Source organism: Emys orbicularis, chromosome 13, assembly GCF_028017835.1.
Source record: "Emys orbicularis isolate rEmyOrb1 chromosome 13, rEmyOrb1.hap1, whole genome shotgun sequence".
Classification (NCBI taxonomy): domain Eukaryota; kingdom Metazoa; phylum Chordata; order Testudines; family Emydidae; genus Emys; species Emys orbicularis.
The window spans coordinates 3,133,381-3,151,384 of record NC_088695.1 but is presented as its reverse complement, the minus strand read 5'-3'; the positions used below and the strand labels follow the sequence as shown (position 1 = coordinate 3,151,384).

General features: G+C 58.7%; 1 protein-coding gene across 1 annotated transcript; it reads right to left on the bottom strand.

The window, feature by feature from the left end:
* Positions 1-887: 887 nt before the first annotated feature.
* Positions 888-15,280, bottom strand: DDR1 (discoidin domain receptor tyrosine kinase 1). The gene is made up of 17 exons (XM_065415454.1): positions 15,205-15,280; positions 12,866-12,968; positions 12,280-12,508; positions 11,345-11,492; positions 11,142-11,244; positions 10,072-10,258; positions 9,639-9,885; positions 8,735-8,893; positions 8,456-8,619; positions 7,933-8,131; positions 6,392-6,502; positions 5,389-5,627; positions 4,236-4,363; positions 3,408-3,608; positions 2,985-3,219; positions 2,030-2,179; positions 888-1,028 (listed from the first exon to the last, which is right to left on the bottom strand). The coding sequence occupies exons 1-17, from the start codon at positions 15,278-15,280 to the stop codon at positions 888-890; spliced, it is 2,820 nt and encodes a 939-aa protein (XP_065271526.1).
* Positions 15,281-18,004: the final 2,724 nt, after the last annotated feature.

Genomic DNA, 18,004 nt, shown 5'->3' with positions numbered 1-18,004 from the left:
GTTGATTGGCATCAGCTGGGGATCTGGCACTGTTAGAACAAACAGTGTCTCTTGCTTTGTTAGAGCAGACCACCGGGCCCCTCTAGACCAGTCTCCCTCCTCTGAGGGTGGCCTGGTTGCCTCCAGGCTATTTCATTGTTGTCCCGTACCTTTGCCCCACCCCTCCCTTCCCCTGTCCATGTCAGTAGCAACTCCTACATCCAGTGTTCAGTTCACCCCAGTGCCATGAGACCAAGGCATTATTTTCCCCCCAGTGTTAGTCCAGTCCACGCAAAATAAAAATAATACAGAAGTCTGACCCCCAAAGCCAGTTCTGCCACGTCCCCTTTGGAGTCAGCCCCACTGCAGGACTGCAGTGGGGAGGAAAGAAAAACCCTCCAAGGGATACAGAGGGGAAGAGTAAAAGGAGGAGTAAGGAGCAAGGAAGGGTAGATGGGAAAAAAGGGAGTGAGAGACATAGAGGGAATGAGAGATGGTGACAGAGAGAGTAGGGGATAGAGAGAAAGTGAGAGAGGGATATGGAGTGTGTGTGTGTGTGTGTGTGTGTGTGTGTGTGTGTGTGTGTGTGAGTGAGAGAGAACGAAGAAAGGATGAATAGAAGAAGAAATAGATCAATAGAATGAGTCAGGAATGCCTGGAGAGAGAAGTGAGCTAGCTAGCTAGAGTGGCAGGCAGGCTGGCCAGCCAGGGATGGACAGATTGAGGTAGGGCCAGACACAAGGACAGATGCCCCTTAAGACGCCCCAGTAGAGAAGCTTCCAGTTCCCAAATCCAGCTCCCCACCCGAGCTGCTGCACAGACGACCCACAGCTGTAGCTGGAGAGATGCAGAATAGAAGCTGATGCCTGGGAGTCCACATGGGCTGGCCCCCCCCTGCTCAGCTTGGCTCACACCATGTTGAGGGCGTCCTCAGACAGGAAGCGGTGGATGTGCTGGAAGGAGGGACGGTCCTTGGACTCGCGGACCCAGCAGCGCAGCATCACCTCATAGAGAGCCAGGGGGCAGGCAGGGGGCCGGGACAGGTATATCTGGGGGGCAGAGAGGGGTCAGTGGATACCTATCCCACAAGCCAGCCAGCTGTCCCGCCCTGGTGCCAGATCAGAGCCGGCACCCCTGTGACATACTATACCTCCATATTCACCCCTTGTATATGGTTATGATATATTTTGTACAAACTATGCCTTGTGAGGTATCATTTGAAAATTCATAACTTGCTGAACATCATTGTCCCATTAAAAGCTATGTGAGTCATTGTATACTGACTTATGAGATTTTGCTACATGTTTGTTACTGAAACATATTGTGAGTCTGGGGAACGCCCACGGACTAGCTCCTCAGAAATCACAAAGGACTGTAAACAAAGGCCTTGCACGTCACCCCAAATGTCACGAACCAGAAGGTGCGAGCAAGAAATATACAATTCACCTGAGAGATGCTTTGAACCTCATGTACACAGGGGACTGTTTTGTCTACACCCCAGCAGGGCGGGTGGGGAGTGTTCCTCGAGGAGAGGAGGAGGGTATAAACTAAGAGATGCATCACCATCTCAACACACGGACAGAAGATCGTTTGGAAGACAAAGAGAAGAATAATTGAACTGTGTGTTTGTGTGGGAGCAGGGAGAAGACTCACAGTTCTGGGGTGCAAGGCTGGGGCTGGGGGGATTTGTGGGTGTCTCCCTGTGTACCATTCATGAGTGGCTGGGAGAAGATTCCTGTAACTTTGCTGGGTGCGGCTTCCCATGCTGATGGCTGTGTGTGGGCAAAGTCTGGAGGGGCTCCCCTGAGCTAGGGAGCTAAGGGGGCACAGTGATTCCACAGTCCAGGTTGTACCCTGGGGGATGTCATGACCCCCTAGAGGATACAGGCCCAATTCCCACCCCCTGAGCCACCTCTGGAGCCGGAGGGCAGCCAGTGCCCCCTAGAGGGGAAAGATCCCATGTCCCATTCCCCTTCCCCCCTGAACCAGCCATTCCAATGCCAGGGGCCGGATGGGAACCCTGGGGGGAGAATTGCCCTGTCTCCGGTACCTGCTCGCCCTGGTCCCGGAAGAACTGTCCGGCATTCTCGATGACCTGCTCGTCGGTGAGCTCGCTGTAGGGTTGCTCCTGACACAGCATCAGCACCTCCCAGAGTGTCACCCCGAAGGCCCAGACGTCGCTGGCCGTGGTGAACTTCCCCTGCATTGGGGGGCGGGGTTAGTGTGGGTGTGGGAGAGGGCAGAACCCCCAAGACAGAACCCTGCCCCCCCATCCCACTCCTCTTTCCCCGCTCCCTCCTCCTGCCCCATCCTCCACTCCTTCTGCCCCGTTCCCTACCCAAATTCTCTCCACCTCGGAGCTGTAATGAGGCATTTTAGCGCCCAGGGTAAGCAAGCATATTTGTGCCCCCTAGAGGCGACGCATGGGGGGGCATGCAGGGTCATGTCCCCTGTCCGTCCCCCCCCAATATTTCTGCCTTCCATTTAGCACAGAGGTTTTCAAACTGTGGGGAGCCCTTCCTCTCTGCCAGGGTGCACCCCACGGTTTAAAATAAATTACCTCCTGCCAGGAGCCAGTGGATTGGAAGCTGGAGGGAGCCGGCACAGGCCCCTCCGCTCTCCTGCCACCTCTGCACACCCCCATACCGTTCACTCCCTTTCCCCCTCCACTTTCTCCCTCTCTTCCACCCTTTTCACCTTCTCTCCTTTCCACACTCCTCTTTCCCCCTCCCTTCCTCCTTCTCCCCTTCCACACTCCCCCTTTCCCTTTGCCCACTCCCTGTCCATTCCCCACTTCTACACTCCTCCCTTCTCCCCCAGGCCCTGCCCCTCTCCCCAACAGGTCCCGCCTCCTCCCCCTAGGAGGATGCACTCTCAAGCCATCCAGCAAATGGGCCACACACTGCAGCCCAGGATGCGGGCGTAGTCCTACCTCCACTAGCCCCACCCCTTTCCCCAGGTCCCGCCCCCTCTCCACCAGACCCCGCCTTCAGGGAGGGTCTCACCATGAGGATGCACTCCCAGGCCATCCAGCGGATGGGCAGCACGGCACGCCCCTGGATGCGGTAGTAGTCCCCCGAGTAGAGGTTGCGACTCATGCCGAAGTCGGCGATCTTGATGGTGAAGCCCTCCCCCACCAGGCAATTGCGGGTGGCCAGGTCCCGGTGCACGAAGTTGAGAGAGGCCAGAAACTTCATCCCCGAGGCAATCTGAGCCGCCACGTGGACCAGCGTGGGGTAGCTGAACAGAGGGGGAGGGGAGGTCAGAGAGATTCCCAGCATGCACCGAGGTAGAGAAAGGGAGGGAACATTAGATATTCCCAGCATGCACCGGGACCCCTGGATCCCACACCCTGAGCCCCACACCAGGGTTCAGGGTTGGCTGGGCTAGGCCTCCTTGGCCTGCCTGGGGGGTGGTGCAGTTGGTACCTGATGGTGGGGGCATCGCTGGTGCTGCCCCCCAGCTTGTCCTCCAGCTCATGGCTGGTGAGGAACTGGTTGAGGTCCCCGTTCTCCATGTACTCGGTGATCATGCACAGGGGGTCGTCCCGCACGCACACGCCCAGCAGCCGCACGATGTTGGGGTCCTTCAGCCGTGACATGATCTTCACCTCCTTCAGGAAGTCGTTCCTTGGGGTGGAGGAAAAGGTCTCATCATGGTGCATTCACGAGGGAATAATCCACGGCTGTACAAGCATCCCCCTCGTGCAACGTTCTTGTGTTGCACAAGCATCCCTGTTGCATGCTCACAATGGGACAGTCTAAGGGGGCACAAGCTACCTTCTCATGCACTCACGATGAGTGAGCCATGGTGAAACAACCATCTGCGTTGTGCAAAGGAAGGTCTCTGGTGACACACCTGTCTCCCTGGTACAACAGGATATTCTGAGTTTGCACATGCATTCCCTTCTTGTGCACTCACAGTGGATGGTCCAAGGTGGAACAAGCATCCACCTGAGGCAATGGGACGTTCTGTGTTTGCACGACTGCCCCCCTTCCCCTGTGCACTCACAAAAGATGGTTTGAGGTCGCAGAAGCATCCTTCCTTGTGAATCAGGACACGCCATGTTTGCACATGTACCCCTCCTCGTGCACTCACAAGGGATGGCCTGAGGTCTCACAAGGAACTCTCCATGTGCAGCAGGAGATACTGTGTCTCCACGATCACTCCCCCCGCGTGCAATGAGATGCTCCATATTTGCACAAGCATCGTCCCCCACCTCTCCCCCCCTCCCCCCGCAACCCTCGTGCACTCACCTGGCATTCTTGGTTGCATCAGAGCGCAGGATTTTCACAGCCACCAGCAGGGGGCGTCCCTTGCGCACGTTGAATGGGAACTCCAGAATGGGCAGATCCTGGGGACTTTCTATCTCACAGAGATGCACCTGGGAGGTAGGGGTAGGGTGGGCAGAGAGCAGCAGCCAATCAATACCGGGCAGGGTCAGCCACATCACCCGCCCACTAATACACCCTCCCCTGGACTCAGCACGGCCTCCCAGATCCTTCTGCCTATAAAATAGTTCCCCCACTTCCTCAGAGCGGAGAGAGGGATGGGGAAAGAGATGGAGGAAGGTGTGGAGGGGAAAACAGGTCTACAGAGAAAGACAGACAGAAGCAAAGGGGGGTTGGGAAAAGAGATAGACAGAAGGTGAGAGTGAAAGGGAGAGAGAGAAAGTAAGAGACAAGGCTGGCTGGAGGGAGAACAGACAGATGGATAGAGAGAAAGAAGAATGAAGAAGGGAAGAGAATAAAATAATTAATTATGAAATAACATGAAAGGCTGAACCAAAGGAACCAACAAATGAAAGAACGAACAAAAGAATGGAGGAAAAAGAATGAAAGAACAAATGGATCAAAGAACGTATAAATGAATGCACAGATGAACAAACACAGGAAGAAACAAAAGAACGAATAAAAACTACTGACTGAAGGAAAGAATGAACAAATGAGTGAAGAAGAGAATGGAAGTACAAACGCATGAATGAAGTAATGAAAAAAAGGAAAGAATTACCAACTGAATAAAACAATGAATGAATGAATGAACGAACAAATGAAAGGAGCAATGCACAAAACTACAAACAAATGCACCAATGACAGGAAGAACAAAGGAACCGACGAATGTGTAAATGAACAAGTGAACGACTACATTAGTGAAAGACGAAAGGAGTGCACGAACACAAGACCAGGTGAATGAGGCAAAGGCTGAACTCATGAGTGGCAAAACCAATGGAAGAAGGAATGAACGAAAGGCTCAGGGGAGGACCAAAGGAATGAAGACTGGAAGAACAGATGAAAGCACAACGCGAAGGATGCAATGGGAGAATGAGCAGAAGTGAAAGCAGGCGGAGAGCTGGGACGGTGGAGGGGGGCTAGGGATGGCCAGAGGGGCACATGAGGTTCAGGGACCCACCTCTCCAAACTGCCCCTCCCCTAGCTTCTCCTTGAAGAGGAGACGCCCCCGGGGGAACTCCCCTAGGGCCATGTCCTTGCCGGCCAGCGCGTCCACGGCCACAGCGGGCACAGCGTAGGTGTTCCCGCCCGTCACCCCCTGCAGGTTGATAATGTCTGCCTCGGCGTAGTGCGGGACATTGTTCTGCGCCACGGCCTGGGCCCCGGCAGGGTCTGGTTCCATGTAGTCACCGCTGCAGGCTGCAGGGGGCAAAGAGACTGGGGGTTAGCGGGGACGTTCCTGTCAGCTGGGAGACCCTGATATGCTCCACCCTAGAGCTGGCTGCATCTCGGTGCTGGGATCCCTGTATAAACAGCCGCCCCACCCCAGAAGCAGCCGCATCTAAGCACCAGGCAAGGGATCCATGTATAGACAGCGCCCCATTCCAGAGGCAGCTGCATGTCAGTGCCAGATGAGGGATCCATGTATAAACAGCACCCCACTCCAGAGATGGCTGCCTCTCAGCACTGGGATCCCTGTATAAACAGCCGCCCCACCCCAGAAGCAGCCGCATCTCAATGCCAGACAAGGGATCCATGTATGAACAGCTGCCCCAGCCCAGAGGCAGCGCCATGTTGGTGCTGGGATCCCTGTATAAACAGCTGCCCCAGCCCAGAAGCGGTTGCATATCAGGTGAGGGATCCTTCTGCAGCGTTGTTATGTGTGAACGTGCCCCGCCCCAGAGCCAGCTGCATCCTGGCACCAGGATGAGGAATCCTGCAGAGCTGAAGGTACAATGTTATCTCTTATCAAAGCCCCGACCCCTCCCGGTCCCATAAGCCAAAGCAGAGAGGTTCATGGGAGCAGAGGGCCACGGGTCAATGCCAACCTGGGTTATACATGCAGACAGGGTGGAAGGTCAGACAGGTGGGAAGCAGAGAGCGCCCCCTAGAGGGGGACGGAGGAATGCAGCCCACGAGCTGCTGCGCTCCCAGGTCGGGCCGCCAGGTGGCGCCCTCCTTACCATCTGTGTTGATTGGCTTAGCCCCGTCGGCTGGCGGGCGAGCGAGCCCTCCCATTGGCTGGGCGTATGTGGCCAGGAAGAGCCGATAGGCCGGGTTGTTGAGCAGCAGAGCTGTCGGGAGAAGGGGAGGTGGGGCGGGGATGGGAGGGAGAGACAAGCGGATGGATGAGAACAGACTGACAGACGCACACGAGAGGGGTGGGGCATGAGGAAGGGGGCGGGGCTGCATTATGCTTCTCCCCTTTTAGCCTCCATCTTTCCCGAGACAATGGAAGGGAGATGAACATTCCTGACACATGAGGATAATAAAGCCAGGCCCCTTCTTTGGGGCAATAGAACCCAGGAGTCCTGGCTCTCAGCCCCCTGGCTCTAACCACTAGAACCACTCCCCTCCCAGAGCTGGGCATCAGTCACTTTCTGTGGCCATGGATGGGGGAGGACATACAGGATGAGATGGGAGGGGAGGGGTAAACACAGCAGGATGGGGGAGGGGGTCCCAAATCTGCAGCTGAGGGGGGAGGGGCAGTACCAGAGAAGGGGGCATGGGAGGAAGCTGCCTCCCCCTTCCATCTCTCTGCCCACCCCAGATTTTCCCTCCATCCATCTTTCCTTCCTGGCTTTCTCTGTCCCCCTTCCTGCAGCCCTCCTGCTCTCTGCCATGGGCTTCCTTTCCTCCATCTGGCCCTTCCCCATTCACGCTCTCCATGCCCCACTCTCTCTCTCATTCCTGCTCTTTCTTCCTCCTCCACCCCCTGAAATCCCTGCATCTCTCCACCTCTCTGTCCTGCCCACTTCTCTATTTCTCCCTCGATCCGTCAGTCAATCCATCTATTGCTTCAGCCTTCCAACTGTCCATCTGTCTATATGTCCATCCATCCATCTCTCCATCCCTTCATCCACCTGTCCATCATCCAGCCATCCACCTATTTATCCATCCATCCATGTGGTCATCATCCATCCATCCATCCACCTATTTGCCCATCCATCTATCCATCCCTTCATCCACCTGTCCATCATCCATCCATCCATCCACCCACCTATTTATCCATCCATCCATCCCTTCATCCACCTGTCAGTCCATCCATCCATGTGGTCATCATCCATCCATCCACCTATTTGTCCATCCATCTATCAGTCCCTTCATCCACCTGGCCACCATCCAGCCATCTATCTGCCTATTTGTCTAGCCATCTATCCATCCCTTCATCCTCCTGTCAGTCTATCCATCCATCCACTCATATGGTCATCCATCTGCACATTTTCCTGTCTGTCCACCTATCCATCCACCTGTCAATCCATACAACCATCCGCCTGTCCGTCCATCCATCCAACCACCTACCCACCTGTCCATCTCTCCATCCATCCATTTGTCTGTCCATCCATCTGTCTATCTGCCTGTCAACCCATCCACCTCTTTCTCCCACCCCTTCCTTCTACCATCCTGTTCCACCCAGTCCCCTTGGCCTTGGCTCTCCATGCTTGGATGGATCCTCTCTCCCCACAGCATAGCTGGTGGGTCCCTCCGATCCCCTGCCCCTCACCGGAGTTCTCGGCACCATGGGGCAACTCGGGCAATTTCATGCGGGCGCGGCTGGGCTCCTGATACTCGGTCTCCCCCGAGTGGATGCGCTCGTAGCGGTTCGAGTGGCGTTGGGAGCCCATCGTGTTGTTGATGACGATGGTGTCGCCCGGGACCGACAAGTGCACGGTCAGGTCGTCGTCGGAGATTCGCCGCTGGGCCTGAGAGGGGCGGCAGGGAGATCACACCAGCCCCTGCACTGACCACAACACCCCACTCCCTCCCCAAGGGTTAGGAATGAACCCAGGAGTCCTGGCTCCCAGCCCCTGCTGCTGTAACCCACTAGACCCCAATCCCAACCCCCAGGTGTCCTGATTCATGTCTGCCCCACGAGATATAGGAACAGCACGCATGTTAAGGAATGTATAGGTATATGCTCTGTAATGCCACCCAATGGCAAATATAACACACACTCACATCCCTATACAGCTCTGCCAGGGCCCCTCAATCCCGACCTGCAGCCCCCCTGGCCCCATCTCACTTACTTTCCCCAGGATCTTTTTCCAATATTGCCTCCAAAGAATGAGGAAGATGACGACCAATAGCAGCAGGATAATGGCCACCAGGCAGCCAATCAGAATGGAGGTATTGCTGTTATCATCCTTGGCGATTGGCTGGCCAGATTTAGACTCTCCTTGGACCTCGAGGTCTGAAATGGACAGAGACAAGGAGAAGATTTGGGACCAGCCTCTCAGTGGGTGGATCCCAGGGAAGAAGACCACAGTAACCCCATGCACTGTCCCACCCCTTGCCGAGTAGCTTACCCTGGAGTGTGAGGTTGGATGTGACCCCGGTGTCTCTGTGAAGGGTGGAGCCAGGGTCTTCCAGGACACGGGGGGCTGCAGCACCCCTGCCCGAGGGCCGGGGGCCAGCCATCGGGGGCCAGTGGCTTGTTCCAGAAACGGACCCGTCGTCCACCACATCTAGGGAAAGAGAAGCAGCGACTGAATGGATGGCAAACGAAAGAATGAACTCAGCAACACACTCATTGAAGAATGAGAGGGGGGAAACCAAGAACCAATGAGTTAACGAACAACAAGAACCAACTAATTAATGAGTGAGAGAACTAGCAAATGAAAGAACAAAAAAAAGAGCTAACGAACCAACAAAACAACGCACGAATCAATGCAACCAACCAACTAACTAACCCACCAACCAGCAAACTAATCAACCAACTAACCCACCAACCATCCAACCCACCACAAATGAACCAAAGTAACCAACACATTAAACAATGCAATAACCAGCCAATCAAGGCACAAGCCAACCAACCATTTCATTAAGGAACTGACCAGCCAATGAACCCAACAAATGAACTAAACTAACCAGCCAACCAAGAAGCCAATCAATAAACTTACCAAACAGCTAACCAATGAACTAGCCGACCAACCAGCAAAATAAACCAGACAACCAATCAACCAGGCAACAAGCCAACCAACCATCAGTCAGCCAACCAGCGAACTAACCAACTAATGAAGAAAAACACCTAAAAATTGACAAAGGAAAGACAAGCACACGAAAGAACTGACTAATTAATGAAAGAATTGATTAAATAAATAATGAGGGAACCAACAAAAAAATTATCCAACGACCCTGAATGAACAAACGAGCTAACAACCTAACTGAGTAATGGATGAGCTAGCTAACGAACGAAGGAACCCAACTCACCCGAGAGGAAGGCGATCTCACTGAAGAGCATCCAAGTGCCGGAGAAATGGAAGTGGCATTGCAGGAAACGCCCGAGGTGCCCCTCAAGGGGCACGGTGACTGACCGGGCACTGGGGTCCTTGACGTCCACAGCCAGCTCGTGGGAGACAAGTTCGGGCTCCCAGGCCGTGGGGAGGCTGCGTTTGAACCTGCAATCCACCTGCCGGAATATGCTCACCCCCCGCGTGTGCATGTTATTGCAGTAGATCTGGGGGAAGAAGAAGGGTCAGCTGTGGAGAGGATGCCAAATTCCCCCATTCCCGCACCCTTGAGCCAGCCAGTTCTTCCACCCTGGGGCTGGATGGGAGCCGGCACCCGCTAGAGGGGACAGGCCCCCTACCCCATTCCCCATTCCCCTGAACCAGACAGTCTCTGTCCTGGGTCCGGATGGTACCTTCATGTAAGTGAAGACCCGCAGGCTGTCGAACTCGAACTCCATCTCCAGGTAGCCTTTGGGGAAGGAGTCATTTCTCCAGCCCACGTAGTCGTAGCCCGGCCAGACCCGCAGCTCCTTAGTCTGGGTGAAGTCGTCCAGCCCCACCACGCCATCCGTCAGCTGCCCCAGCCCCCCAAACTGCAGCCTGCCAGGAGGAGACATAGCACCACGGACAGGGGTAATGCCAGCTCCCCACCTGCCCTGAGTCAGGTGCTGCACTGGGAGGGGGATGGCCCCAGGGGCCCCTCCAGACCCATAGGAGGGGGACTGGCTGGGACTCCTGGGTTCTTGCACTGGGGGAGTGAGATGGGGGAGACCAGTGTATCAGGCTGGTACACTGGGGAACAGGAACTGGGACCTACAGGAGAAGCCGATCCACCCGTCTTCCAGTCTATCCATCCATCCACCAGATTCCCCCCTTCCATCCATCCACCCACCAGATCCATCAGATCTATCCATCTTCCAGTCTATCCAGTCGCCTACCAGATCCATCCATCTTCTGGTTAATCCATCCACCCACCAGATCCATCCAACCATCCACTCATCTATCCACCAGATCCATTAGATCTACCTATCTTTTGGTCTATCCATCCGCCCACCAGATTCACCCACCCATCCATCCACCCAACCACCCACCAGATCCATCCATCTTCTGATCTATCCATCCATCCATCATCAGATCTATCTCTCCATTCATCTGTCAAACCATCTTCAGTTCTACCTTGTCAGATCCATCCATCCACTCATTCTCGGACCTACCTATCCATTTACTCACCCATTCTCAGATCTAGCTGAGGGGGAAGGGGATTGTTTAGGGGATGAGGCAGGGGGGTCAGGGACGATGGAGTGTTTGTTTAGGGGATGGGGGGGTTCGCCAGGGTGGACATGGGGCTCAGGGGGATGGGGGCTAGGGGACAAGGGTGGCAGGGTCAGCAGAGAGTGGAGTAGGGTATGGAATAGGGTGGGTCAGTGGTGGAGGGGTGGGGGACCGGGGCTGGGAGAGGGGTATGGGGGTGGTAAGAACTCACTTGCTGACACTGTAGCCGTCATAGGTGGAGTCGTTGAGGTAGACAGGCTCCGGCTGGAGGGCCATGGTCTGGCCCAGGGGGGCGGTGTAGGACTGCAGCCCGTCTGCAGGGGGAGACACAGAGGGACATGCATCAGCCACCGGGACCCACACGATGGGGGGAGGGTAGAGCAAAGTAGCGGGTGCGGGGGCAGGGCACCTCACCACGCCAGATGCAGCCGTACAGCTCCACACGCAGGCAGACGCTCATGACACGGTCGGCGCGTGGGTAGAAGCGCACGTAGCGGGCGATGATGGGCGGCCCCAGGTCCTTCAGTACCACCTCGTTGGTGTTCTCGTTCCCAGAGATCACCTGGGCAGGGAGGGGTTAATCACTCCCGGAGCCGGAGCCCCGCTCCTCGTGCCAGCCCCACCCACCCTGCTGGGACCTCCCCCACTGCCGGACATCACAGCCCTGGGCCCTATCACATCACAGCGCAACATCACAGGACACCATGGTGTTGCCACCCTGGTGTTGATGTCATCTTTGTCTGATTGTGACATCACAGCCTAGAGTAATGTCATCATGCTCTTGCGGTAACCTTATGAGCCCTGTAACATTGTGACCCCCACCACCACCGGTGTCATCAGAGTCACATGGCATGAGGACGTCACAGGCAGGTGGGCAAAGAATATGTCTGAAGGGGCGATGACATCACAGAGATGACTGTGATGTCACAGGCAGTTGTGATGTCACATACAAGGGGCTGTGGTGTTACAGACAAGTCACGATGTCACAATGGGGTCATGATGTCAAAGTCGTATTGAGGAGACCTCACAGAGGGTCATGAGGTCACAGACAATCATGTCACAGGGAGCTGTGACATCACAGGGAGACAATTATGATGTCACAGGGGGTGGCGATGGAAGGGGGAAGTCCAGCATGACAGAGCCTGGGCATGAAACATACCTTCCCTAACTCACCGCCCCTCCTCCCCACATTGCCCCCTCTCCTGCCACTGCCCCCTCCCCACACCCTAAACCCCCTCTTCCTCCACCCCTTCAACCACCCCCTGTCCCCAACTCCCTCCCCTTCCCCTCTGCTCCTCCCCCCACATCCTGCTGCCCCAGCGGTCTGTCCCCTTCCCCCCTCCCCGTACCTCGTTGCCCCAGCGGTCCCGCCAGGCGAGCCAGTGGTGCCGGTCGCGGCTGTAGTGGAGGCGGTAGGTCCGGGCAAACTCCTTGCCATGGCCCCCCGCGTGGCGGCCCTGGGTGCCCACCAGGGTCAGGAAGTGCAGGCGCTGCAGGTCGACCTCCAGGAACTCGGCGTCGTTGGGATAAACGGGCCCCGCCGGGCACCACGCCCCGTCCCCGTCACTCGTGTCCAGCCTGCGCCCGAGGGAAGGGGGGGGGACATGACACACACAGGGGGGTTAGCCCCAGTGTTATTGTAGGGTCTCTCGGAAATGCTGGAGCTGCCTGGGCAAGTTTGTTACTTTAGGGTCTCTCATAAGATCTGAAGGTGGGTTATTATTGTAGGGTCTCTCACAAGATTTGGGGCTGGGTTGTTATTGTAGGGTTGCCTCGCAGTCCTACATAGGCCCATTTGTTATCATAGCATCTTTGATAAGGAGCAGGGTTGCTTTGTTATTGTAGGGTCTCTCAGGAGATCTGGGGCTGGTTTGTTATTGTAGGGTCTCCCTGGAGGGCTGAGACTTATCGTAGTGGGGGAGGGGGGGCTCTCACCGGCTGTGCTTGGCGGCCGTGGAGTCAGACCAGGCACTCGAGGCAGATAGATCCTCGTCAGGGATGGTTCGATCCTGCATGCCCAGCGCGTAGCGACACTTGGCTGCAGAGAGAGAGCGAATGGAGAGTGGCTCCTATACACCCCCTATAGCCCACCCAGCCCCTATACACCCCTATAGCCCACCCAGCCCCTATAACCCACCCAGCCCCTATACACCCCCATAGCCCACCCAGCTCCTATAACCCATCCAGCCCCTATACACCCCCTATAGCCTACCCAGCCCCTATAACCCACCCCTATACACCCCCTATAGCCCTCACAGCCCCTATACACCCCCTATAGCCCACACAGCCCCTATACACCCATCCAGCCCCTATACACCCCCTATAGCCCACCCAGCCCCTACATACCCCCTATAGTCCACCCAGTCACAACACATCCCTGATAGTCCACCTGGGCCCTATATACCCCCTATAGTCCACCAAGAACCTATACACCCTGATAGTCCACTTAGTCCCTATAGCTCACCTGGCCCCAATAACCCCCTATAATCCCTATATACCCCCTATAGTCCCCCCAGCCCCAATAAATCCTAATAGCCCACCTGGGCCCTATACATCTATAGCCCACCCGGGCCCTACACATCCCCTATAGCCCTACAAGCTCATCCATTGCTCGCCTGCCTCTATAACCCACCCAGCCCCTATATGTTCACTCTACCTGGCCCATATAGCGCATCCAGCCCCTATACACCTCACCAACGCCCCATACATGTCCCTATAAGGCACCCATCTCCTCTACATTCCCCCTCATACCCTATTCATCACGTCCACATGACCCTATATCCCTCCTCCCACCCCATCCTCCAGTCCCCTTACCTAGCCCCCTCCACTGCCCCCAGCCCTATCCGTTGCCCCATAGCCCGAGGCAGAGAGACCGGGGGGGAGGGGGTAACGCTGCCCAGCTCGGACCCCGGGGGCAGGGGGATGATGAGTCTTCTAGCAGCGGGAGGGGGAGGAGAAAGGGGAAAGCCCCAATCCGGCCACCAGGGGGCGCCCCAGCCCCACACACAAGCCAAGCCACTTGGCCATGACCCTGTCCTCCTGCTTTCACACTCAGTCTTTCACACTCACCGCAGCCCTCCCTTCCACACACCCCCTCCCCTCTCCCCCCTTCCCTGCCTTCCACACCCCCACTCCCATCCCTTCCATACTCACCTCTTCCCCCTTCCCCACTCACCCCTCCCTTCCACATTCCCCCCTTCCCTGCCATCCACACTCCCCCCTCCCCTGCCTTCCCCACACACCCCTTCCCTCCCCTCTCCCCCTTCCCCACTCCCCTCTCCTCCTTTCCTCACTCACCCCCCACTCACCCCTCCCCTCCCTTCCCCACTCTCCCCTCCCCTGCCTTCCCACATTCCCCCCTGCCCTCTCCCATCCCCCTCCCATCCCCACTCACCTCACCCCTCCCTTCCTGGCTCATGCAGCCCGTAGCCCCTTGCCCGCCCACCCCTGCCCTGCCCCCTCTCCCGTCCAGGAGCACGCGACACCCCAGAACTACTCTCCTCGCCCGGGGCACAGCTGGAGGGGCAGTGAGGGACCTGAGTCTAGGCCGGGCGGAGGGGGGGGGCTCTCGCCCATGCCCGGGGTGAGGAATTGGGGGGGCACCCAGGGGGGCTGAGGAGCAGCAGGGCATTTCTCACTCTGTGTGTGTGTGACTGCCCCCTGCTGGTGGGAATCAGATCTGTTCTGTGCCTTAGTATGTACAGAGCATATTCGTGCGTGTGCATTAGCATGTACAGAACATACAAAGTCCTCCACACCCAGCACCCCCTCCCCTGCTCCTCCCCACCCCATCCCCCCCTGCTGCTCCCTGCTCCCCAACTCATTCCCCACACCCGGTACCCCCTCCCCTGCTCACCCCCATCCCCCACCCCAATCCCCATCCCATTTCCCCCCCACCCTACTCCTCCTGCAGCACCCGTTCCCCAACCCATCCCCCATACCCAGCACCCCCTATCCGGTGTCCCTCGCATCCTCTGCGCCCTGCGCCCCATCCCCCACTCGCACCCCATCCCCTGCTCCGCCCCATTCTTCCCTCTCCCCCCCATCAGCCACGCCTCTCCCCCCTCTGGCCTTTCCACTGTCGTTCAATCCTTAACCCCTCCGTTCTCTTATCACTCCCTTCATCCCTTCATTCACTCCTTCCTTCCTTCATTCTTCCATTTCTCCATCCCTGCTCCTCCCCCCACCCCCGCCACGGCACTACCTGGCCACAAGCCCCCCTGCACACACAAACACAACCCCCCGCCCCCCTGGCTGGTTTCTCCTAGAGATACCTAGATCAAAGTGCCCCTCCAGTTCCGATGCCTGGACAGACGCCAAGAGGAAGCTGCAAAGGATTATGGGTCTCATCGTGCTCCGCCCGGTCTCAGCCCCTCAGGCCACGTTAGGCTGGCAACAGGGTCTTCATGCCTGCAGAAAGGAGAAAGCAGGGTCAGTTCAGCGGGAACCGCTCACCCCGGCACCAAGATGCAGCCACCTCTGGGGCGGAACAGCTGGGTTACCCCCGCACAGCGATGCCGCTCCAGGATGGCTCGCCCGGCACTGAGATGCAGCTGCTTCTGGGGTGGGGCGACTGGGGAACAGCCACCCAGAACAGCCCTGCAAAGGGAAGGTTTGCCCAGCACTAAGATGCAGCCAGCTCTGGGGTGAGGCAGCTGGGTACCAGCCACGCAGAGACACTGCGTGGACGCAGTTCGCCCGGTGGGGAAATGCAGCCAGCTCTGGGGTGTGGCAGAGGGTCGGGGAAGCTGATGAATGGGAAATCCTGCCCCTCCCCAGCCAGGGATGTTTCCTGCAGGTCCCCGCACTGGGAATCCCCAAGGGCTGAGTAACACACGCTGTGGAGCCAGGGCATCGCGGCTTCCTGCGATTGTCAGCGCTTCCCCGGCACAACGTCGGGCGGAGGAGTGAACAGCCAGCCGGATACACACACGTGCCTGCATGGACACCACTGCCCCCACCTCCCATGCACAGACACCACTGATCCCCTCCCCCCCCATGCACAGACACCACTGACCCCCAACACACACACACGCACGGACACCACTGCCTCCCCTCCCCCACATGAACTACTACACACACACACACACACACACACCCTGCTACACAACCCCCTACACACACACCCCAGCAGAGCTGTTTAGGACAGGAAGTGACTCCCAACTCCGCTTGACACTGCGGGGAAGTTCCCGTGGATGAATGGGATCCTCACCCCCACTGGGATTTGACCAGGACACCGGGGTTCACGCCTGGACTCTATTAAGTAGTCAGGACCTTGGGGGGGGAAATGGGACCTCCACCAGTACCACCCCTGCCCCTCTCCCTGCAGACCAGCACCCCCTGCTGAGCCCCCCTGCCCCGCTCCCTGCAGACCAGCGCCCCCTGCTGCCCCCCTGCCCCTCTCCCTGCAGCCCAGTAACCCTGCTGCCCCCCTGCCCCGCTCCCTGCAGCCCAGCGCCCCCTGCTGCCCCCCTGCCCCGCTCCCTGCAGCCCAGTGCCCCCTGCTGCCCCCCTGGCCCGCTCCCTGCAGACCAGCGCCCCCTGCTGCCCCCCGCCCCGCTCCCCGCAGCCCAGCAACCCTGCTGCCCCCCGCCCCGCTCCCCACAGCCCAGCGCCCCCTGCTGCCCCGCTCCCTGCAGCCCAGCTCCCCCTGCTGCCCCCCGCCCCACTCCCCACAGCCCAGCGCCCCCTGCTGCCCCCCGCCCCGCTCCCTGCAGCCCAGCGTACCCTGCTGAGCCCCCTGACCCACTGCCTGCAGCCCAGCAACCCTGCTGCCCCCCGCCCCGCTCCCCACAGCCCAGCGCCCCCTGCTGAGCCCCACCTGCTCCCCACAGTCCAGCGCCCCCTGCTGAGCCCCCTGACCCACTCCCTGCGGCACAGCGCCCCCTGCTGCCCTTCGTCCCGCTCCCCACAGCCCAGCGCCCCCTGCTGAGCCCCCTGACCCACTCCCTGCGGCACAGCGCCCCCTGCTTCCCTCCGTCCCGCTCCCCACAGCCCAGCGCCCCCTGCTGAGCCCCACCCGCTCCCCACAGCCCAGCGCCCCCTAGTGAGCCCCACTCCCTGCAGCCCAGCGCCCCAACCAACCCCCTTTCCCAGCAGCAGGAGCCCCCTGGATGCAGAGGGGAGGCTGTGTGGGTGTGGGGCGCCCCAGGCCAGCTGCTCCGACAACGCATTGCTGGAATGTCCCTCCCAACAGCTGCCTGTCTCTTGCCCTGGTAAACAGCAGCTGACAGGCTGGGGGCAGGGGGGGCTGGTGCCAAGTTGGACGGGGAGGGGAGGAATCAGGGCATGGAGGGTGGGTCCCTTTGTACCCACGAATGGGGCTGATCCCCAGAGCGGGCTACTGAAGCTGCTCAAAGCCAGGCTGGGTCCCACACAGGGGCTGGAGGGGCTCCCACCCAGAAGTGGGTGGGGAGATTCCTGGACATTAGACAGGCGCTGGATTCCGGCAGAGCTACCTGCAAAGGCCAAAGGGGGCTGCGGGTCGGGAGTGAGGGGCACCGCAGGGCAGGGCTGGGCTAGCGGGGGCTGCGGGTCGGGAGTGAGGGGCACCGCAGGGCAGGGCAGGGCTGGGCTAGCGGGGGCTGCGGGTCGGGAGTGAAGGGCACCGCAGGGCTGGGCTAGCGGGGGCTACGAGTCAGGAGTGAGGGGCGCCGCAGGGCAGGGCTAGCGGGGGGCTGCGGGTCGGGAGTGAGGGGCGCCGCAGGGCTGGGCTAGCGGGGGCTGCGAGTCAGGAGTGAGGGGCGCCGCAGGGCAGGGCTAGCGGGGGGCTGCGGGTCGGGAGTGAGGGGCGCCGCAGGGCAGGGCTAGCGGGGGCCGCGGGTCGGGAGTGAGGGGCGCCGCAGGGCTGGGCTAGCGGGGGCTGCGAGTCAGGAGTGAGGGGCACCGCAGGGCTGGGCTAGCGGGGGCTGCGAGTCAGGAGTGAGGGGCACCGCAGGGCTGGGCTAGTGGGGGGCCACGGGTCGGGAGTGAGGGGCACCGCAGGGCAGTGTGGCTCTCACGCAGGGCACTGTGCGGGCTGGCGCGTTGCTCGTGGCTGCCTCACATTCCTGGCACATCGCTGGCATTCCTCGC